General features: G+C 42.9%; 2 protein-coding genes across 2 annotated transcripts in view; both read left to right on the top strand.

Annotated features, from left to right (window-relative positions):
* Positions 1–9,226, top strand: part of LOC103136796 (poliovirus receptor) — a 66,363-nt gene extending 57,137 nt beyond the window's left edge. The window contains exon 7 of the mRNA XM_007550214.2: positions 8,065–9,226. Within this exon, the coding sequence (XP_007550276.1) occupies positions 8,065–8,645 (581 nt within the window). The 3' untranslated portion in view covers positions 8,646–9,226. The remainder of the gene's footprint in view (positions 1–8,064) is intronic.
* Positions 9,227–17,672: 8,446 nt separating this feature from the next.
* LOC103136823 (nectin-2-like) overlaps positions 17,673–24,463 on the top strand; it is a 90,511-nt gene continuing 83,720 nt past the window's right edge. The window contains exons 1-2 of the mRNA XM_016670432.1: positions 17,673–17,769; positions 23,283–23,857. Of these exons, the coding sequence (XP_016525918.1) occupies positions 17,673–17,769; positions 23,283–23,857 (672 nt within the window). The remainder of the gene's footprint in view (positions 17,770–23,282; positions 23,858–24,463) is intronic.

Raw genomic sequence — 24,463 nt, forward strand, 5'->3', positions numbered from 1 at the left:
CAAAATTGGTATGTTTTTAGTCATTTTTTTACTGTCAAATAACAAACGGGATCTTATTACGGTTTCTTTTTGTCGAAATAAAAAGGCTTTAAGCCCAAATACCGTTTCTGAACCAACTTTTAATCAGTTTATGCTATTTTCCCCAACTTAACAGCTGCAACAAAAATATACTAATGATATGAAGTACAGTCTGCCTTGGTTCTCCTTGGCTAGATTCATCTAAAAAGGAAATGCGTTCATGGAAGTGATTTTGGTGCCTTTGTATCATATATTTTTATTTTCCTCCCTGTCTTAAGGCACAGCCTTCGACGTGGCTGGCGGAGAAGAACATAGATGCAGAAATTTATTTTTTTTTTCTTGCGCAAGGTTAGTATATAAGGCAGTTCAAAGTAGAACAACTTTTTAGACTTTTGCAGTAAATTGGTGTAAAACCTTTAGTCAAAGCCGTGTGACTCTTGGTAGTGTAAAGATAAAATGAAACCCATGAAACGTTTTCCAATCCAAGTTATATTTTCGTAAAAGAGGAATCAAAAGTCTCGTTAATACTTTTTTTTTTTCTTAAAGCCATAAAAATTTTCCTACTTCTACTGAAAAATAACCAAACTGATATTTGATGGGAGTATTTGATAACGAACAGTTTTTTTTAAGGGAAACGGGACAGGCTGTGCTTCATCACAATGAAAACGGAAAAATATAATCTCTTGAAGCTAAAATTCTCATCTTCTAACGGTACGTTTTCTTTTCATTTGAAGCCAGATTTTCTAATTTTCCAGGAAATGTCGGCCAATTTTGAATCCCAACTGGGGAAACCAGAGCTTACGGGACTCGGATATTAAATATGGCAGCTGTACAAATGACAATGAATAAAAAGTTTTGGTGTTTCGTATTTTAAGTCAGTCCGTCGTATAATGCTGTGGAACATAAATTTCTGAATAGGCTTCTTTTAGTGAGTAAATAAAAACTTAGAGGCAACAATATATTTTTGTTAGCACTCGTTGGAAACGAGGCTGCAGATGCTTCGTAAGTTCACTGTTGCTACACTGTTATGGCATCAGTCGCAATATAGCTAAGAACTTGCTGACCTGCTGCAACTGTATAAGTAACATGGGTGGTTAAATCCACCCTAAATATCTGTTGTTTCAAAATATTAAAGTTGCTGAGAAAGTATAAGTAAGTTGTTGCTTACCCAAACATTTTAATAAGATTAATTTGAGATTAATCACTTCCCCCTCTCCCTCAACTAGCCAAATAGACTCAGTACCTGTTTTTTTTTTTAGATTTGTTTTATTAATTGCGTGTTATCTTAGCGCATGTTTTCCTTACATTGTGCAGCCCTAGTCGGAACCATAACAGACAGCAAATCTCATGTTTTCCAACTTGGAACTAGAAGATGTTTAGTGCAGGTGTGACATCTCTCGAATGGTTGGACTCGGAAAAATGAGAGGCAGGTTACGCTGCTCACATCACACAAACGCAGAGCAGCAGCAGCAGCAGCAGCCAAGACGGTCTCTCTTCTACCTCTGAGCCGCCGTGAAAATGTGAAACAAAAATTTAAAAAACCTGGATCATTTGTGAAAATCCTAATTAGTTTAATTACTTCACAATATTATGAGTTTGCGTTGAATTCGACTCCATCAAGTTTGTCCAAAGGCAGAATCAGAAGGTTTTATAGAGGATATATAATCCCTCTGCTTGCCAGCATGTACTGATCCATCACAACTTCACATCATCATCATCATCATCATCATAATACCCACCAGTATTGTGCTTTTTTTTTTTTCCCCCATTGCCGTTATCCACACAGTTTGCATATTGCAAGCTTTCCGCTGGCTCATCTAGCCGCTTGTTTCGGAGACGTCTCCTCCTTTACCCACTTAAACAAACTTCAAGGCTTCCTTGTTGGATGTCTGGGCCTGCACCGGCAGCCTGCGGTGACTCTTTTTACGTCTCATTTTGTGAATCTTTTAAGGGGTTATCTTCAGAACGGCAGAATAAAACATGAATTATCCTCTACAAAAGGATTTATCTGCGCAGACTGAAAAAACCCCCGACTTGAGCGATGCATTAAAAATAATTGGATGAGTAGTGCTTGGGGAAAATTTGCATTTGAATTTAAGTGTAATTTCTTTTGATGTGATGGAAAAGTGTCGCAGCATTCGGCCCAAAGTTCTCCTGCGTGTGATGGAGCTCCTCTGGGCCGGAGATAATGGACTTCTTGTGTTCCTGTTACGAGTGGACAGAGAGTTCTAGCTTTTGCTCTCTGGTGTGTGTGAATAGGAGTGTTTAGCGCAGCTTGCAAGGCAAGAGAGTTGGTGTGCTTTGGGAGAAAAGCGAACAAAAGCGGGAGAAAAGTGTATCCATCATTATTAATTCTTTCCTCGGGCTCGCGATGGAGGAAAAAGGGTCCAAAAAAAGTAGCATAAAACAGAAGTACAAATGTAAATTGGAGCGATGATGGGGAAAATGGATTTAGCACAGACGGCATGCGTGGAGGAGACAGCTGGTGGAGTGGAGGGAGAGACGGAGGAAAGGAAAGAGGAGAAGAGCACAGGTGTAGAAGCCAGCACACTTCCATTTTCTCTCTTGACAAGAATCGGTGCTACAAGAGCGATTCTGTCAGCCTTCTGTACACTTAACGAGAAAGGCTGGCTTCTTTGGGATTTCCAATAGGAATGACAATAAGAGTTAGGCTGATTTGCTGCTTTCAAATTTCGGCAGGGATTCCAACAGCAGCGTCCTGCAGTTAATCCTCCACAGCGCCTGGTGAAAGTGCAGAGAGGAGAGCTGCACACATGATATTCAGCACATCTAAGGGCTTCTTGATCACTTTCAACCAGGGACTGGCATGAAAAATTTATGGACACGCCATCATTTTATTTGCTTATAAGCTGAAGAGCTCCAACCTTAGGGAAGGACGAATACGTTTGCGACAGATGAAGATTTCAAACGTGTTTACTTGTAGCTGTGGGGAGCAGTTTCTTTGCTTTTAGCACAAATGGGCGTAAGGGAGCCCAGCAGTAACCTGTCTTCACAAAGAAATGTGCAAATGAGAGTTCTGACCATTAGCGGTGGCGAGATGGCGGCATTTAATCTGAACGAGAGCAGGAAAGATCCAAACTTATTTGGAAAATAGCAGACAAGAGATTCAGGTGGATGGACCGAACCGAAGCAAAGCAGATTGGAAATGAACCAAGATGCGCTGCTGCCAAGGATGCGTCTGTTTTTTGAGCATTTTTACATTTTGCCGTGTTTCAAGTTTAAATGCTTTAAATGTTTTTATTGGGATTTTATCTCAGGCCAACACAAAGAAGTCATGCATGACGCAGTCATATTTTGTTATAGGTGCATTCAGGGGGATTTGCAGCGTTTCTTCCATACACACACTGAAAATATGAGTTTCGGCCTCTTCTGACCACAGTGCTCAGATGGCAAACTGCAAATGAGACTTCTCATGGTTTTCTTTTAGCTGTAGGTTTCTTCTCACCACTAAGTCCAGCTTTTTTCACTTGTCCTGTCAACAGACTCTCCCACCTTAGCTTTGGATTTCTGCAGCTCGTATCTTGGGTCTCTTGGCTGCTTTTATTAATACTCTCCTTATACGGCCTGTTAGTTTAGGTGGAAAGCAAATCTTAATTTCTGGATATGGATCAAACGGTCTCCGAGGTGCACAGAGCTTTGGATTTGTTTGCCTTAGACGTTGTTTCTAACGCTTTCTTCCTAACATGTCTGCTCTGCTTCTTGGTCCTCATGTCGCTGTTTGTTCACTAATGTTCTCTAACAAACCTCTAAGGTTTTCACAGAACATCTGCATTTATACTGACATTAAGTTCTGAACAGATGGGCAGTGTTTACGAATGAGGTGACCAATCTACTGCATCCCTGGACATGTAGAATATCGTCCGAGTCGAAACGCATCGGGTTTGTAATATGATAAGACTGCAATGCCACTCATTTTCAAGAAAACACTAAGAAAGCCCAGTGAAGAGTGAAGCTGGCATCAGGGAAACTACTCAAATAAACAACTTTGGGATCCGGCGTCGCCTTCTGTGTCGTCTTCTTCTCATTACCAGACCCATAAGAAGACGTTGCTCCGTTGCTTGATGATCCACGACCTGTTGGAAGATCACATGAAAGCGTGTCAAATACAATGAAGTCTTACAACATGCATCACACGAAGGCTGCGAATCCTTTGAAAGTGGGGAAATATTCACAAAGAGAATCAATTTCCTTTCTAAAAGTAGGCTTACGCTTTAAATCTCCAAAGAGTATGTGTTGCTGTAGAAACGGCTTATGAAATAAAATCTAGGCTGTCTTTCTGATGTAGTCATCCTTTCTGTTGGAGTTAACTCTCCTGATAGGTTGTCTACATATTGCCATGCTGCAGAACCGGTGCTAGTTGGAGGGCATTTTTCTTCCGAGCAGCTTCACACCACTGTGACTGCAAACAGCATTAATTCCAGCAGTGCTACTGCCAGAAATCCCCAGCCCTCTCGTTTATAGATGATGACCACACTGGGAGGAAACGGTCACAGCTTCTGTTTATGGGGAGTTGTCAGAGTCCCAGAAAGCATTTAAAATCCTGAAGTTGTGACCTAAATAAGCCTTTGCAAAGCTCTAGTTTGTTGGGACTTTACTTGTTTTCTTTATTATAAAAGAGCTTACTCATGAACTTCTTTCTTGTAGGACACATTATAATTTGGTGTAACCTCGGTAAAATGTTTTTTTTTTCTTTTTCTTTGTGCCTTAACATTTACATGCACTTCTGCAAGAAATAATGCATCTTTATTTTATTATGCTTGTTATTTTAACCATATATAAGATTCAAACAAGTTAGGTGTGCCATCTTTAGGTTTTAAGTTCATAAGTGGTTTATTTGATATATAAGGTTTTAAATAGTATGGTTTCATGACATTAGCTGTACTTTTAAATGTAAAATGCTTTAAGTCGGAAAAGGATCCATTCATAGTACTTTTGAATACTTTAACGTTACAGTTGTTAAACTGTGTATATATATAAAATTATGATTGATACATTTTAGTAAAAAGACAGAACATCTGGTAAATTTGGTATAATTTGTGTTAAACATTATCCACACTGCGCTGCTGCGGGTTGTCTGGTTCTGTAACAGGTTGGCTTGGCAATGTGGACTGAAAACAATAAGGCTCACACGCCTTTCATTTTACACATGAAGACAGAAGCGTTTGTGCAAACAGAAATATTTATAAAGGGTTGAATTTCTGTCTTGTAGAAGTTGAAAGCAACAGGTAGAGGAGGGGCACAACTGCATTTCTCTGTGCTACATACAAGCCGGTAAAACGGCCGTCACTCCAGCTCTCTCTACAGAATCGCTTTGTTAAATCAAAAGACGGTTTCTCCAGAAGACAAAACATTTTGCTTGACTTCTTTTTTTTTTTTTTTAAACCTTGGCAATGGCAAATGGAGTATTTTTAGTTATGCATGTGATAAATAAATGACTCCTGGATGGACAGTGTGATTTTGGCCTAATACTGTCATTTCTTCACAACACTGACTTTAAATTATAACAAACATTTCATTTTTAGCCATTATTGTTTTGTTGTATCGAGTTACAGAGGCACGAGCTGCAACACATCTTTCCATAAATTAATATTTCTTAAAAAGCTCAATTGAATTTCTTTGCAAACGTATCTCAAATAAACGCGCTGTGAAAAATGCAGCTGCTGTTTCATGTTTGTAGTCTAGAACAAAGATTTTACATGGTTATTTTAGAGTTAAAACAAAAATAAAACAGTTTCAGGATATTTGTAATTTACTAAGATCTTGCTACTAAGACTGGAGTTGCAATGTTGGGAAAATCTTTGGAGATCGCAGTGAGAGCTTTGGATGTTAGCATAAACAAAGCTAGTGTTGACTGAGCATGCTAATGCTAATGCCTTCTACTGTCCCCTGTTTACAACTCTCGGTGAAGTGTGTGGAAACTGAATGAGCCGTAAAAGGAAGGATTTTGAGTAGCACCATAAACTGGCTGTTTTACTATATAGTGAATTATACTGAACCCTTCCAGCACAGCTTTGCTATTTATTAGCGCTTCCCTCGCTCATGGAAGCAATAACATCCATTCCAGCACAAAGATGTGCTTTAAAAAGGTCGTGTGGAGATAAAATACAGCAATAATATCGCTGGACACCGGTGTCCGGGGAGCGGTGAGAGCTACGCAGCCGACGAGTCGCGTGGGACCTCATCAAACCCTGATTTAGACTCGACTGCTCCGTCCCATGAGTTTTTACGTGCATAGAAGTTGCAAAAGCAATGCGTAGGATTTGGCAGAGCCCTAGTTTTGCTTGTATCCCCTTAAGTTAGTTTGCACTCTAACAAAGCCATTAAATGCACTTTTTTTATGTGTATGTATGTATGTGGAGCAAGGCTGCTGGGACTTTGAGATGCTAGAATAGAAACGGCTTCACATTGGACTAATCTACACTCAAATAATTACAAAAGCAGAGGGGGGTACCCATTCAATCCCCCCGCTGCTGATGAATCGCTTCAAGGAAGAGTTGTCATTCTGCTGCGTCGCTCGCTCATTCACCCCTCCTCCTCCTCCTCCTCCTCCATCTCTTCATCTTCTTCTTTCCTTCATTCATTGTTACAGTCCTCCTCCTCCTCTGCATGGCCTCCACTTGTTTTCCTGACCCGCCGCTCTCCACCTCATCAGAAACTGTGTACGTTTGAGCATGCGTGTGCGTCTGTTTGCGTGTGTGTGCGTGGTTTAGCCCCCAACCTTCCCCCGTCCCTCCAAGCTCTGTGATTTGTGATGAGCCTTGGACAGACCCTGGCTGTCGAAGGGCAGCACACGGGGGAATGTGGCTGAGACGTTGTAAAGACGTGGCTGTGGTGAAGGGGACAGGAACAGCCTACAGGGAGGGGAGGATCTGTCAGTGCAGCTGAAGGCTCCACACACACACACCATCACACTGACTGCTATTAAAAACTATTTGCTTGCTTATAGATTTCTTTTTTTTTTTTTTTTTACTTTGTCTCACTTAAATGTGAAAATCGTCAAAAATCGATGTAAAAGATGACCCAAGTAAATACAAAAAACAGCTTTTAAATTCTGAATTAAAAAAAATAAAGTTTTGTGAAATAATTATTGGTCCCTAAACTCAACTGGTCTTTCCACCCTCTGTGGTAACAGCTGCCATCAAGCGTTTGTGATAACTAGCAAGCATCATTTAACATCGCTGGAGAAAGTTTTTCCCTGTTTTATGCATAATTGGTTTAAATTTGTTGAGGGTCTTTACACAAGGCTCAATCTGATGTGAGTTCAGACTTGGACTGGGCCACTTCCAATCCTTTTTGTTGTCGTGTTTGAACCAAACTGGACTCGTTGGTGCAGTTTGGATCGTTTTCCAAACTGCACCAATTCGTAACCCGGTTGGGCTTGAGCTTAAAGTCTTGGCCTGATGTTCAGATATGATCTGTCAAGATATTCTGAGGACCAACACTAGACTACTTTTAAATGTGTTTCTGAAACGTTTTGCTTTTGTCTCATCAGTATAAAGAGTATTTTTACAAAAGACTTGGAAAAATATTCAAGATTTCTGTTTGAAAAAGACGTTTTTGGAAGGTGGTGACACAGGGATTTTGTGCTTTAGGGTCAGCGGAGGTTTTAGTCTCTCGCCTGTTTGGCACTTTTAACCCCTTAACCGTCGTGATGACACCGCTGTTATTTCTGGCCGATTGATTTGAATGAAACGGTTTAGAGGGTGGCAGTTTGGTGTCAAACATTTGAGTTTCAAAAGGAAAAACGGGAAGAAATCTGTAAGCAAGCAAATACTTTTTCACTGCACTGCATATATATTTGGATTTAAACACAATTGACTGTACTTGCATCTCATTAGTCGTGCACACTTGACTGAAGTTCACACCACCACTGACATCTCCCATCTCTCACTTTCCCCTTTTCTTACTGGTCTCTTTTTACACCGTCTCTTTTTTCCTCTTTCTGGTGTCTGCTTCTTCCTCCTCCTCCAATAATTTTTCGTTTTCTTCTATTTTCTCCTTTCCTGCCTCTCCTCCCTCCCACAGAGCCTTCAAAGACCGACTCCAATGCCGGCGTTGTGGCAGGGGCGGTTATAGGCTCCCTACTGGCCCTCCTTTTGGTCGCCGCCCTCGTTACCGTGCTCGTCGCCCGTAGCCGTAGGCAGCAGCAGGGTTACCGGGCCAACGGCGGCAGCGACATGAAGACACGCATATTCGGTGGCGGCAAGAAGGCGAGCAAGAACGGAACAAGCGGAGGAACGGGAAGCGGCGGCGTTGCGGGTGGTAATAACAACGGACCCGTCTACATCGATCGCTCGCCCAACCAGGGTCTGGGAGAGAAAAACAACCACCACCAGCCGTTCACCATGGGCGCCCGGCCTGAGGTCGTCACCGGCACACCCACCGCCCAGGACATCCTGCTGAGCAACGAATTAGACGAAGCCGAGAGGAGGAAGTTCGACGAGATGGAGGATGAGGAGCGATACGACCACTTCGCTGGAGGAGGCCCGATTCTGCAACTGCGCCCCCCTCCCAACCCGGACGACATGATTGGAGATTACATGGACGATGACATGGAGTCCCAGCGGGATGGCTCGGTCATCTCCCGGACTGCAGTTTACGTATAGAGGAAGAGGAGGGGAGCATACAGAGGAGGAAGAGGAGAGAAATAAAAAGCAGGCTTAAGAAATCCTCTTGAAGATTGTTTGGCTTTGGGTCTTGTCCTACTCCCATTGAGGGGGGTGGGAGGGTAAAAAAAGAAAAAATACCACTTTTATTTTTGCAAATTGATTTTAAATATGCCCAATTATTAATCACAGAGCAGCCCCATAGTGAGCAGGACTGGAAGAGGGCATGAGGAAAAGCATCTTAAGAAGCATCAACTGAAAATCAAACTGAGAAAAGCGCAGCATCTCTCTCACCGCTTCAGCTCATGCTCTCCCCATTGCTCGGTTCTTGACTTTCAACTGTCAGACTAAAAGAGAAAATACATAGTGTGGGAGTAGGAAAATTGAATCATGATACAAGCTTGGCTATACAGGCATTTCACTTGCATATTCACTCCTAACTTCACTTAAAAATAAAAAATGCTGTGGTTGTCAAGCAGTTCCATGTTGCCTGCGACTCTCAGTCCTCCTGTGGGAAGCCTTTTGTTTTGGTAATGTGTTGTGCTGTAACATCTGGTGTGTTGGTGTGTTAAAAAAAAAAAGACAGAAACCATTGGGTGTATTAGAAATGTGAATGATGTATTTGCTCGTGCTCACTCTGCTCTCTCTGCCTTACTCTGACAACTCTAAACACGCAGCTCTGCTGATCACTGGCAGCACTGGACTCTTAAGGTTTACTAATAGAAAAATTGAGAAAGTTACCATTTGCAACAACTTTTTTTAGGAAATTTGGCATGCAGACTTGTTTTTTTTGTTTTGTTTTTTTTTTTCTGCGCCTGGAGGGTTTGATTCTGGTTGAGGTGCTGCTGATGTGACGGGGCGGAGGGATGGAGAGAGCGATGCGGGGGGAACAGAGATAAGCACCTCTTTTTCCTCACCCTCATCTCTCCGGATCCCTCCCAACAGGAGGAGCTTGACTGGTAATGAGCCATGAAGTTGCTCGTCTAGCTGGGACCAACAGATTGCCGCCACTTATAGTTTATGAAGTGGCGTTTCCTCGCTCCGGCTCTCCTCCCATCTCTGCAGCCCCTTCTCTTCCCGTTCTCTCCAGTGTTTATGGGAAGTGTTGATTTATCCGGGGCGCTATCCAGGTCACGGCCACCTAGAGCAGGGGGAGTATTTTACCGCTCCTGATCCATCAGGAGCCCCACTTACTCCACTCCGATGGAGTAATTCACCTGGATTGGCCACATTCACAACCCCCTCCTCCCCTTCCACACTTTAGCAAATGGCCGGACGCAGCAGAGCCTCCATAGTGCTGCGGCATTAGGCAAGACGGATTTTCAGTGAGGATCATGTATTACCTTCCATTAGCGGATGTTAGATGTTGCGAATTGATTGGAGGACGTAAAAAGGTTTGGTATTGATGGGCAACATGTGGTGAAATGGCCCTTTAGGTGCAGAGCTTATTGTCTTCGAACCGTTAATTCTTCCTTTTTAATGAGCTCCTTTCTAGAAATTAGACCCGGTGGCTACTGTACACTGATGTCTTTGAGGCTCTGCGTGTGCATCTGCATGCATTTGGATAATTGTGATGGGAAGCTCGTTCCACTCATGAGTTTCCCGCCCTGATTATCGACTCCCCTCTGACCTCCTCAGAAGGACATCCAGCAGCAGGTGTAATCTTGATTGATGCCATTAAGGCCAGGTGGGCTCTGTGTTGGTCAAAACCAGGTTGACCCGCCAGCCGGGGCGTAGATGGCTGGAATCGCCTGCTTGTCTTATCGTGGCACTTTTACCCTGAGGAGAAACGCCGCAGCACAGACCCGGCATGGACCAGTACCAGATTCTCACAGCTGGACGACCACAGCGTCTAAAATATTGGCAGAAATTACGACGAAATAAAATGTTTAAAGCCAAAGTTATTCCTGCTACAATGTTTAAACTTTACTCTTTAATTGGAGAAAGTACAATTCAAAATGTACTTTTTAAAAAAAAACTTAAATATTTAACTTAAATTTGAACATAAACTCAGACGTTTTATTTAAAATGTCACTTTATTTGAAATTGAATTTAAAATGAATTATACTGAGCATTAGTCATAGTTTTGTCATTTTTTAAAATTTTGATATAGACATAAAACAAGTTAAATGTGATTATTTCGATGAGTTGCTCTTTTGTTTTTTTTTCTTGACTTGACAGCATCCAGTAGCAGGTGGGGGAGGGGCAGTGCCACGTTACTGTACGCTCCAGGCAGCAGGGGGAAAACTCCAGCCTCTCTGGCTCTGCCCTTGGAATCTCATTAAAAGGATTTTAAACCATAAAAGCAATACGATGGGAGATTTTTGCAGATTTATTTCCCCGACAACGGCAGCCGGTCCATGCCTACCACAGACCCTGCGTTCAATAAGTAGAAATATTTGTTTGCTGTTCTAATTGTTAACCTTCGTGCTGGCAGAGAGAGAAGCGGAGAGAGGCAGAAGGCAAATAACAAAAATGGTGACGGCATTTCGCATTTGAGCACCGTGTGGCAGATTGTAAGCCAGCGTGTTCAATGGGATTATCATCTAATGGCCTTAGTTTATGCATAAATGGATGAATAACAGATTTATTGAACACAGCTGACTTGTCACAACCACTTAATAGAAAAAAAATGTATTACTTTTTTTGCACTTGTTTGTCACATCTTCAATGAACAATATCAGAGTAAAACTTGGTTTCTTTAGGTTGGTGGGAGATTAAAAAAAAAAAAGAAGAAAACAAGGGACAAACAGAAACACTTATGTACATTTTGGTGTGAAGTATCTGTGTACTATAAATGTAATCATCTTTATTTTTCTCGTGAAAATGTACATATTTATGAAATGTAAATATCGAATTGATGGAGCCAGTTTCGCCAGGAGTAAGGAGGTTTGTGTTGGCCTCCAGTTCAAATGTCCCCGCAGGCTTTCAGAATGTAGTTTGGTCAATGCTGAACTGTCCAACCTTATATAACCTGAGACTTATTTTATATTGGTGTTTTTTCCCTCGAATCACCTGCATTTTCACATAACCTCATCCTATTCCTAGTGTCGTTGCACACAGCATAAAAAAAATAAAGAAAACCGCAATTTTTCTGGGATACCTTCACCCCACAAGCAGCAGATGAACGCGTGTGAGCCAGCTCTCCGTTTAGTCGGTGTGTATTCCAGCGACGCTTTTCACGACCGGAGCTGTAACCCGAGTGGCCGCCCTGAGTCGCCGCTAAAAAGTGTCAAACTGCAGATATTGTGCATTTCAAAGGTGCATTCGCTCACTCGCGCGCAGAGCTGCCGTACGCGTGCACATCGGCAGAACGAGGAGAAACAATTCGCCCACACACAAACACCCTTCAGTCGCTTTCATTATGCTCACTCCCACAGCCAAACTGGTGGAGCAGCAGACACCTCATACCTGACAAGTCTGCCATCTTCTGACATGAGCCCACACAAAGCTGCACAAAATAATAATGGGGGGGAAACAAAAAAAAAAACCAACCCCAAACACAATCGCACTAATACAGAGATGTTTTGATCGTGCTTGAAAGCCGTGTTGAGAAGAAGCTGCACTCAAATTGTGACCATGTAAATCTCACTTTTCAAAGAGCATCCATTTATGTCCTAGGATATATAGCTTTCATGAAAATGCCACCCAGTTGACCTCGTGTTCATCCCAGATTCCCTTTCAATGCTTTTAAAAGTCACTCGTCGCACTCCCCTCTCCCCTTCGTCCCCTCCCCTCGCCCGCCTGACTTCTCGTACCTCTGCATCCTCAGACACAAACGCGGCGACATCCACCTCTTCACTGAAGCAGCGCTTGTCAGACAAAATGCTTTTAGTGAACCCTGCAATTCTGGCTCGGGCCTAGCATCAAGGTGATGCAGTCTAAATATCAGATATTTTCCCCCAACCCCCCCACCCACCACCCCATGTTCCAAAAAAGCGACGTCCCCCTCGCCTGTTTGTTTGGCTCCAGACATCCGACGACAAATCAAAGCCTTAACATCTCCCAGCTCGCTCGCATCACCAACGAAAAAATGAAGAAACCTTCCTGTGTACATAGTATAAATATATAAATATGTAGCAGAAGAAAAAAGAATTACTAATTTATGGTGTCACATTTGTGTATTACTCAGTGACGGCAAGCATGAAGGATTTATTTTCTTCTATTACAGTCTTCTCTCTCTCTCTCTCNATAGGAGTAAACTGTGTCTATAATGGAGGAGAAAGTACATGTTTTCTGCTAGATGCGTCTTAAAAGCCACCCAGGCTCTTCATGCTCTAATTTTTTAGCTTTTTTCACCCTCTTCATATTTTGCTTGTTCGTTCTGATTATCGCTCTCTACTTCCCCATCTTCGAGGTCTGTCGGCTTTTTATGGTGCCACAGTATGCGTCGGCAAACCCCCGGGGGCCACTTTCTGCTGCTACATGCAGTAGTAGTGTAACTGGCCTTTTTAGCACAAAGGATTTTTCCATCTCCTGCTGTGTTTTACAAGTGAGGAAGACTGGAAGATCCCACGAGCAGGTGGAGGAAGATGGAGACTTGATTTCAGACTACAAAGCCAGGGAGTGTGCGCCCAGATAAATCGGTGCCAGCATGCACTCTTTAGTCTGAGAGGGTAAAGACATGAGGGACGGAGGGAGCGGGAGCGATGCCGACAGCATTTAAAACTCCTGTGGGAATCTTGTGCCACTGCGTCCAATGTGTGCAGCCGTTGGCCTCTGCTGTGGCTCAGCGTAGTGTGTGTTTCTGTCACTCTTCAAGCCTCTCAGAGCAGATCAGTCACCCTTTGCTGCTTCAGCTCTTCACCGCTTTTCTTCTCAACTCCACCATTTGTTCCTCTTCTGCTCTCTTTCATCCTGCAATTATGTTTCTCTTTTATTTTGTGTTCTCGTCTTTTTTTCGACCTCTTACTCTCTCCATTATCCTTTTCGGTCGCATGTTGAACTTCCCACAAATCGCTCATCCGTCCATCTGTCCGTCCAGTCGGGTCCTTCCTTCCTCCTTCCCTCCGTCCTGCTCCAGCGTTACTCATTTCCAGAGGAGGAGGAGGATAAGATGCGAGCTAAATCTGCCAGCAGTTAAGAGGTGACTAAGGCGAGCAGCAAATGTCAGAGTGAAGTATGATTGTGGGAAGAGGAACCTATGGTGGAGAGAGATGACTTCAGATGGGGGTGTGATTCAGACCTGCAGAGACTAATGTGGATCTTTGTAGACAAACAGGGCTAAGAGGGGCCGACAGGCGTGAAATGGTCAGCACCTGCTACATGGCAGGTCCCCCGCTCCTTGTGTTTTATTTTTTTTTTTTACCCCACAGCTGCATGACACACAAAAACATGAATCCACTCCACTCTGTGACTCTGCGTTACTCGAGTCCTCTGCCCTCAGCCGTGCCCTGCGTACACAAGGCAAAGAGAGGGATGGATGTCCTCTCTTCTCCTTGCCTCTCCTCCTCTCATTTTTGATCCTGTTGCTTAGTCATATGCAAACATACCCTCTTCTCCTCTTTCTTTCCCTTTTATCTCTCCCTCGTCATCTCCTTGGCTCCACTTGGCTCTCTTTGTTGCATCTTTCATCTTCTTGCTCAGCGTGCGCTCTCCCCCACTTCTGTCATTCTCAGGTTGTCGTTCAGCCTCCGCCTGCATGCTTGCTGATCTCTCTGCTCGGAGAGGATGCTTTTACCCCCCCGCCCCCCTCCAGCGTTCTTCTCCTCCTCCACTGCCCATGCAATCTCCTTCTCCTCTCCAGCTTAACTCTTAAATAGCAGCAGCTCTTCCTTAATCACAGCTTAGTAGTCTCCATTTCTCCTTCCATCCCTCCATTCTGGGTTTCTCTCAGGGGGGACTCTTGTGAGGCTATAACCTAGATTCCCTCCATCTTATTTCGTCAGTCCAAGAAGAAAGTGGGGGCCGCTCAGCTGTGTGTCCAAAAAAAAGAAAAAAAAAAAAGAAAAGTTAAACGTTCTGGATTGAATCTCCCATGTGGTCGGCGCGGCTCCTCAGTTCGACGGAAAAGAGATTTCCTTTCAATTCGGTGCAATCTCTCCCATTTTCTGACTCGTCTGAGGAGACGGTTCAAGGGCAAAGGGGCTTGGCTGTTTTTCCTCCACTGGGTGAGGGGTTTTTCCTGTGCTCTCGCGTCTGCCTGCGTCTGTCAAGCCATGCGAGAAACGGCCAGAGCTCAGGTCTACAGGAGCCAAGTCTCCCCCTCCAGCCTGCGACTGGCCCCCGTCCCGACACTAATTAGCGCACACATGCAGAAAGGTGGCGCTCCAAACCCACACACGGCTCCGTTCGATAACTTCAAGCTCTGCTTTATGTGAAGTCCAGCCCAACGTCAGATCACCGCAGACCGTAATGGTGTGGGAGGACCAGCGAGGCTGCGACCACGTCTGTATTTGTGAGGCTGCAGTGAATTTTTACTCGCGCTCTGTCTCCCTCATTACTCTTGCTCATTTGAAGCGTACAGTCCTCTTGGATGAGACTTCGCAAGAAGCAGGCTGTGTTTTGGCATCCACAATATGCTTTCTGTGTTTGGGGCGGGGGGAGGAATTCCTTGCTGTAGTGTAGTGGTGGCAAAATTGGTATGTTTTTAGTCATTTTTTTACTGTCAAATAACAAACGGGATCTTATTACGGTTTCTTTTTGTCGAAATAAAAAGGCTTTAAGCCCAAATACCGTTTCTGAACCAACTTTTAATCAGTTTATGCTATTTTCCCCAACTTAACAGCTGCAACAAAAATATACTAATGATATGAAGTACAGTCTGCCTTGGTTCTCCTTGGCTAGATTCATCTAAAAAGGAAATGCGTTCATGGAAGTGATTTTGGTGCCTTTGTATCATATATTTTTATTTTCCTCCCTGTCTTAAGGCACAGCCTTCGACGTGGCTGGCGGAGAAGAACATAGATGCAGAAATTTATTTTTTTTTTCTTGCGCAAGGTTAGTATATAAGGCAGTTCAAAGTAGAACAACTTTTTAGACTTTTGCAGTAAATTGGTGTAAAACCTTTAGTCAAAGCCGTGTGACTCTTGGTAGTGTAAAGATAAAATGAAACCCATGAAACGTTTTCCAATCCAAGTTATATTTTCGTAAAAGAGGAATCAAAAGTCTCGTTAATACTTTTTTTTTTTCTTAAAGCCATAAAAATTTTCCTACTTCTACTGAAAAATAACCAAACTGATATTTGATGGGAGTATTTGATAACGAACAGTTTTTTTTAAGGGAAACGGGACAGGCTGTGCTTCATCACAATGAAAACGGAAAAATATAATCTCTTGAAGCTAAAATTCTCATCTTCTAACGGTACGTTTTCTTTTCATTTGAAGCCAGATTTTCTAATTTTCCAGGAAATGTCGGCCAATTTTGAATCCCAACTGGGGAAACCAGAGCTTACGGGACTCGGATATTAAATATGGCAGCTGTACAAATGACAATGAATAAAAAGTTTTGGTGTTTCGTATTTTAAGTCAGTCCGTCGTATAATGCTGTGGAACATAAATTTCTGAATAGGCTTCTTTTAGTGAGTAAATAAAAACTTAGAGGCAACAATATATTTTTGTTAGCACTCGTTGGAAACGAGGCTGCAGATGCTTCGTAAGTTCACTGTTGCTACACTGTTATGGCATCAGTCGCAATATAGCTAAGAACTTGCTGACCTGCTGCAACTGTATAAGTAACATGGGTGGTTAAATCCACCCTAAATATCTGTTGTTTCAAAATATTAAAGTTGCTGAGAAAGTATAAGTAAGTTGTTGCTTACCCAAACATTTTAATAAGATTAATTTGAGATTAATCACTTCCCCCTCTCCCTCAACTAGCCAAATAGACTCAGTACCTGTTTTTTTTTTTAGATTTGTTTTATTAATTGCGTGTTATCTTAGCGCATGTTTTCCTTACATTGTGCAGCCCTAGTCGGAACCATAACAGACAGCAAATCTCATGTTTTCCAACTTGGAACTAGAAGATGTTTAGTGCAGGTGTGACATCTCTCGAATGGTTGGACTCGGAAAAATGAGAGGCAGGTTACGCTGCTCACATCACACAAACGCAGAGCAGCAGCAGCAGCAGCAGCCAAGACGGTCTCTCTTCTACCTCTGAGCCGCCGTGAAAATGTGAAACAAAAATTTAAAAAACCTGGATCATTTGTGAAAATCCTAATTAGTTTAATTACTTCACAATATTATGAGTTTGCGTTGAATTCGACTCCATCAAGTTTGTCCAAAGGCAGAATCAGAAGGTTTTATAGAGGATATATAATCCCTCTGCTTGCCAGCATGTACTGATCCATCACAACTTCACATCATCATCATCATCATCATCATAATACCCACCAGTATTGTGCTTTTTTTTTTTTCCCCCATTGCCGTTATCCACACAGTTTGCATATTGCAAGCTTTCCGCTGGCTCATCTAGCCGCTTGTTTCGGAGACGTCTCCTCCTTTACCCACTTAAACAAACTTCAAGGCTTCCTTGTTGGATGTCTGGGCCTGCACCGGCAGCCTGCGGTGACTCTTTTTACGTCTCATTTTGTGAATCTTTTAAGGGGTTATCTTCAGAACGGCAGAATAAAACATGAATTATCCTCTACAAAAGGATTTATCTGCGCAGACTGAAAAAACCCCCGACTTGAGCGATGCATTAAAAATAATTGGATGAGTAGTGCTTGGGGAAAATTTGCATTTGAATTTAAGTGTAATTTCTTTTGATGTGATGGAAAAGTGTCGCAGCATTCGGCCCAAAGTTCTCCTGCGTGTGATGGAGCTCCTCTGGGCCGGAGATAATGGACTTCTTGTGTTCCTGTTACGAGTGGACAGAGAGTTCTAGCTTTTGCTCTCTGGTGTGTGTGAATAGGAGTGTTTAGCGCAGCTTGCAAGGCAAGAGAGTTGGTGTGCTTTGGGAGAAAAGCGAACAAAAGCGGGAGAAAAGTGTATCCATCATTATTAATTCTTTCCTCGGGCTCGCGATGGAGGAAAAAGGGTCCAAAAAAAGTAGCATAAAACAGAAGTACAAATGTAAATTGGAGCGATGATGGGGAAAATGGATTTAGCACAGACGGCATGCGTGGAGGAGACAGCTGGTGGAGTGGAGGGAGAGACGGAGGAAAGGAAAGAGGAGAAGAGCACAGGTGTAGAAGCCAGCACACTTCCATTTTCTCTCTTGACAAGAATCGGTGCTACAAGAGCGATTCTGTCAGCCTTCTGTACACTTAACGAGAAAGGCTGGCTTCTTTGGGATTTCCAATAGGAATGACAATAAGAGTTAGGCTGATTTGCTGCTTTCAAATTTCGGCAGGGATTCCAACAGCAGCGTCCTGCAGTTAATCCTCCACAGCGCCTGGTGAAAGTGCAGAGAGGAGAGCTGCACACATGATATTCAGCACATCTAAGGGCTTCTTGATCACTTTCAACCAGGGACTGGCATGAAAAATTTATGGACACGCCATCATTTTATTTGCTTATAAGCTGAAGAGCTCCAACCTTAGGGAAGGACGAATACGTTTGCGACAGATGAAGATTTCAAACGTGTTTACTTGTAGCTGTGGGGAGCAGTTTCTTTGCTTTTAGCACAAATGGGCGTAAGGGAGCCCAGCAGTAACCTGTCTTCACAAAGAAATGTGCAAATGAGAGTTCTGACCATTAGCGGTGGCGAGATGGCGGCATTTAATCTGAACGAGAGCAGGAAAGATCCAAACTTATTTGGAAAATAGCAGACAAGAGATTCAGGTGGATGGACCGAACCGAAGCAAAGCAGATTGGAAATGAACCAAGATGCGCTGCTGCCAAGGATGCGTCTGTTTTTTGAGCATTTTTACATTTTGCCGTGTTTCAAGTTTAAATGCTTTAAATGTTTTTATTGGGATTTTATCTCAGGCCAACACAAAGAAGTCATGCATGACGCAGTCATATTTTGTTATAGGTGCATTCAGGGGGATTTGCAGCGTTTCTTCCATACACACACTGAAAATATGAGTTTCGGCCTCTTCTGACCACAGTGCTCAGATGGCAAACTGCAAATGAGACTTCTCATGGTTTTCTTTTAGCTGTAGGTTTCTTCTCACCACTAAGTCCAGCTTTTTTCACTTGTCCTGTCAACAGACTCTCCCACCTTAGCTTTGGATTTCTGCAGCTCGTATCTTGGGTCTCTTGGCTGCTTTTATTAATACTCTCCTTATACGGCCTGTTAGTTTAGGTGGAAAGCAAATCTTAATTTCTGGATATGGATCAAACGGTCTCCGAGGTGCACAGAGCTTTGGATTTGTTTGCCTTAGACGTTGTTTCTAACGCTTTCTTCCTAACATGTCTGCTCTGCTTCTTGGTCCTCATGTCGCTGTTTGTTCACTAATGTTCTCTAACAAACCTCTAAGGTTTTCACAGAACATCTGCATTTATACTGACATTAAGTTCTGAACAGATGGGCAGTGTTTACGAATGAGGTGACCAATCTACTGCATCCCTGGACATGTAGAATATCGTCCGAGTCGAAACGCATCGGGTTTGTAATATGATAAGACTGCAATGCCACTCATTTTCAAGAAAACACTAAGAAAGCCCAGTGAAGAGTGAAGCTGGCATCAGGGAAACTACTCAAATAAACAACTTTGGGATCCGGCGTCGCCTTCTGTGTCGTCTTCTTCTCATTACCAGACCCATAAGAAGACGTTGCTCCGTTGCTTGATGATCCACGACCTGTTGGAAGATCACATGAAAGCGTGTCAAATACAATGAAGTCTTACAACATGCATCACACGAAGGCTGCGAATCCTTTGAAAGTGGGGAAATATTCACAAAGAGAATCAATTTCCTTTCTAAAAGTAGGCTTACGCTTTAAATCTCCAAAGAGTATGTGTTGCTGTAGAAACGGCTTATGAAATAAAATCTAGGCTGTCTTTCTGATGTAGTCATCCTTTCTGTTGGAGTTAACTCTCCTGATAGGTTGTCTACATATTGCCATGCTGCAGAACCGGTGCTAGTTGGAGGGCATTTTTCTTCCGAGCAGCTTCACACCACTGTGACTGCAAACAGCATTAATTCCAGCAGTGCTACTGCCAGAAATCCCCAGCCCTCTCGTTTATAGATGATGACCACACTGGGAGGAAACGGTCACAGCTTCTGTTTATGGGGAGTTGTCAGAGTCCCAGAAAGCATTTAAAATCCTGAAGTTGTGACCTAAATAAGCCTTTGCAAAGCTCTAGTTTGTTGGGACTTTACTTGTTTTCTTTATTATAAAAGAGCTTACTCATGAACTTCTTTCTTGTAGGACACATTATAATTTGGTGTAACCTCGGTAAAATGTTTTTTTTTTCTTTTTCTTTGTGCCTTAACATTTACATGCACTTCTGCAAGAAATAATGCATCTTTATTTTATTATGCTTGTTATTTTAACCATATATAAGATTCAAACAAGTTAGGTGTGCCATCTTTAGGTTTTAAGTTCATAAGTGGTTTATTTGATATATAAGGTTTTAAATAGTATGGTTTCATGACATTAGCTGTACTTTTAAATGTAAAATGCTTTAAGTCGGAAAAGGATCCATTCATAGTACTTTTGAATACTTTAACGTTACAGTTGTTAAACTGTGTATATATATAAAATTATGATTGATACATTTTAGTAAAAAGACAGAACATCTGGTAAATTTGGTATAATTTGTGTTAAACATTATCCACACTGCGCTGCTGCGGGTTGTCTGGTTCTGTAACAGGTTGGCTTGGCAATGTGGACTGAAAACAATAAGGCTCACACGCCTTTCATTTTACACATGAAGACAGAAGCGTTTGTGCAAACAGAAATATTTATAAAGGGTTGAATTTCTGTCTTGTAGAAGTTGAAAGCAACAGGTAGAGGAGGGGCACAACTGCATTTCTCTGTGCTACATACAAGCCGGTAAAACGGCCGTCACTCCAGCTCTCTCTACAGAATCGCTTTGTTAAATCAAAAGACGGTTTCTCCAGAAGACAAAACATTTTGCTTGACTTCTTTTTTTTTTTTTTTAAACCTTGGCAATGGCAAATGGAGTATTTTTAGTTATGCATGTGATAAATAAATGACTCCTGGATGGACAGTGTGATTTTGGCCTAATACTGTCATTTCTTCACAACACTGACTTTAAATTATAACAAACATTTCATTTTTAGCCATTATTGTTTTGTTGTATCGAGTTACAGAGGCACGAGCTGCAACACATCTTTCCATAAATTAATATTTCTTAAAAAGCTCAATTGAATTTCTTTGCAAACGTATCTCAAATAAACGCGCTGTGAAAAATGCAGCTGCTGTTTCATGTTTGTAGTCTAGAACAAAGATTTTACATGGTTATTTTAGAGTTAAAACAAAAATAAAACAGTTTCAGGATATTTGTAATTTACTAAGATCTTGCTACTAAGACTGGAGTTGCAATGTTGGGAAAATCTTTGGAGATCGCAGTGAGAGCTTTGGATGTTAGCATAAACAAAGCTAGTGTTGACTGAGCATGCTAATGCTAATGCCTTCTACTGTCCCCTGTTTACAACTCTCGGTGAAGTGTGTGGAAACTGAATGAGCCGTAAAAGGAAGGATTTTGAGTAGCACCATAAACTGGCTGTTTTACTATATAGTGAATTATACTGAACCCTTCCAGCACAGCTTTGCTATTTATTAGCGCTTCCCTCGCTCATGGAAGCAATAACATCCATTCCAGCACAAAGATGTGCTTTAAAAAGGTCGTGTGGAGATAAAATACAGCAATAATATCGCTGGACACCGGTGTCCGGGGAGCGGTGAGAGCTACGCAGCCGACGAGTCGCGTGGGACCTCATCAAACCCTGATTTAGACTCGACTGCTCCGTCCCATGAGTTTTTACGTGCATAGAAGTTGCAAAAGCAATGCGTAGGATTTGGCAGAGCCCTAGTTTTGCTTGTATCCCCTTAAGTTAGTTTGCACTCTAACAAAGCCATTAAATGCACTTTTTTTATGTGTATGTATGTATGTGGAGCAAGGCTGCTGGGACTTTGAGATGCTAGAATAGAAACGGCTTCACATTGGACTAATCTACACTCAAATAATTACAAAAGCAGAGGGGGGTACCCATTCAATCCCCCCGCTGCTGATGAATCGCTTCAAGGAAGAGTTGTCATTCTGCTGCGTCGCTCGCTCATTCACCCCTCCTCCTCCTCCTCCTCCTCCATCTCTTCATCTTCTTCTTTCCTTCATTCATTGTTACAGTCCTCCTCCTCCTCTGCATGGCCTCCACTTGTTTTCCTGACCCGCCGCTCTCCACCTCATCAGAAACTGTGTACGTTTGAGCATGCGTGTGCGTCTGTTTGCGTGTGTGTGCGTGGTTTAGCCCCCAACCTTCCCCCGTCCCTCCAAGCTCTGTGATTTGTGATGAGCCTTGGACAGACCCTGGCTGTCGAAGGGCAGCACACGGGGGAATGTGGCTGAGACGTTGTAAAGACGTGGCTGTGGTGAAGGGGACAGGAACAGCCTACAGGGAGGGGAGGATCTGTCAGTGCAGCTGAAGGCTCCACACACACACACCATCACACTGACTGCTATTAAAAACTATTTGCTTGCTTATAGATTTCTTTTTTTTTTTTTTTTTACTTTGTCTCACTTAAATGTGAAAATCGTCAAAAATCGATGTAAAAGATGACCCAAGTAAATACAAAAAACAGCTTTTAAATTCTGAATTAAAAAAAATAAAGTTTTGTGAAATAATTATTGGTCCCTAAACTCAACTGGTCTTTCCACCCTCTGTGGTAACAGCTGCCATCAAGCGTTTGTGATAACTAGCAAGCATCATTTAACATCGCTGGAGAAAGTTTTTCCCTGTTTTATGCATAATTGGTTTAAATTTGTTGAGGGTCTTTACACAAGGCTCAATCTGATGTGAGTTCAGACTTGGACTGGGCCACTTCCAATCCTTTTTGTTGTCGTGTTTGAACCAAACTGGACTCGTTGGTGCAGTTTGGATCGTTTTCCAAACTGCACCAATTCGTAACCCGGTTGGGCTTGAGCTTAAAGTCTTGGCCTGATGTTCAGATATGATCTGTCAAGATATTCTGAGGACCAACACTAGACTACTTTTAAATGTGTTTCTGAAACGTTTTGCTTTTGTCTCATCAGTATAAAGAGTATTTTTACAAAAGACTTGGAAAAATATTCAAGATTTCTGTTTGAAAAAGACGTTTTTGGAAGGTGGTGACACAGGGATTTTGTGCTTTAGGGTCAGCGGAGGTTTTAGTCTCTCGCCTGTTTGGCACTTTTAACCCCTTAACCGTCGTGATGACACCGCTGTTATTTCTGGCCGATTGATTTGAATGAAACGGTTTAGAGGGTGGCAGTTTGGTGTCAAACATTTGAGTTTCAAAAGGAAAAACGGGAAGAAATCTGTAAGCAAGCAAATACTTTTTCACTGCACTGCATATATATTTGGATTTAAACACAATTGACTGTACTTGCATCTCATTAGTCGTGCACACTTGACTGAAGTTCACACCACCACTGACATCTCCCATCTCTCACTTTCCCCTTTTCTTACTGGTCTCTTTTTACACCGTCTCTTTTTTCCTCTTTCTGGTGTCTGCTTCTTCCTCCTCCTCCAATAATTTTTCGTTTTCTTCTATTTTCTCCTTTCCTGCCTCTCCTCCCTCCCACAGAGCCTTCAAAGACCGACTCCAATGCCGGCGTTGTGGCAGGGGCGGTTATAGGCTCCCTACTGGCCCTCCTTTTGGTCGCCGCCCTCGTTACCGTGCTCGTCGCCCGTAGCCGTAGGCAGCAGCAGGGTTACCGGGCCAACGGCGGCAGCGACATGAAGACACGCATATTCGGTGGCGGCAAGAAGGCGAGCAAGAACGGAACAAGCGGAGGAACGGGAAGCGGCGGCGTTGCGGGTGGTAATAACAACGGACCCGTCTACATCGATCGCTCGCCCAACCAGGGTCTGGGAGAGAAAAACAACCACCACCAGCCGTTCACCATGGGCGCCCGGCCTGAGGTCGTCACCGGCACACCCACCGCCCAGGACATCCTGCTGAGCAACGAATTAGACGAAGCCGAGAGGAGGAAGTTCGACGAGATGGAGGATGAGGAGCGATACGACCACTTCGCTGGAGGAGGCCCGATTCTGCAACTGCGCCCCCCTCCCAACCCGGACGACATGATTGGAGATTACATGGACGATGACATGGAGTCCCAGCGGGATGGCTCGGTCATCTCCCGGACTGCAGTTTACGTATAGAGGAAGAGGAGGGGAGCATACAGAGGAGGAAGAGGAGAGAAATAAAAAGCAGGCTTAAGAAATCCTCTTGAAGATTGTTTGGCTTTGGGTCTTGTCCTACTCCCATTGAGGGGGGTGGGAGGGTAAAAAAAGAAAAAATACCACTTTTATTTTTGCAAATTGATTTTAAATATGCCCAATTATTAATCACAGAGCAGCCCCATAGTGAGCAGGACTGGAAGAGGGCATGAGGAAAAGCATCTTAAGAAGCATCAACTGAAAATCAAACTGAGAAAAGCGCAGCATCTCTCTCACCGCTTCAGCTCATGCTCTCCCCATTGCTCGGTTCTTGACTTTCAACTGTCAGACTAAAAGAGAAAATACATAGTGTGGGAGTAGGAAAATTGAATCATGATACAAGCTTGGCTATACAGGCATTTCACTTGCATATTCACTCCTAACTTCACTTAAAAATAAAAAATGCTGTGGTTGTCAAGCAGTTCCATGTTGCCTGCGACTCTCAGTCCTCCTGTGGGAAGCCTTTTGTTTTGGTAATGTGTTGTGCTGTAACATCTGGTGTGTTGGTGTGTTAAAAAAAAAAAGACAGAAACCATTGGGTGT

This window comes from Poecilia formosa, unplaced genomic scaffold (assembly GCF_000485575.1).
Source record: "Poecilia formosa unplaced genomic scaffold, Poecilia_formosa-5.1.2 Scaffold34, whole genome shotgun sequence".
Taxonomy (NCBI): domain Eukaryota; kingdom Metazoa; phylum Chordata; class Actinopteri; order Cyprinodontiformes; family Poeciliidae; genus Poecilia; species Poecilia formosa.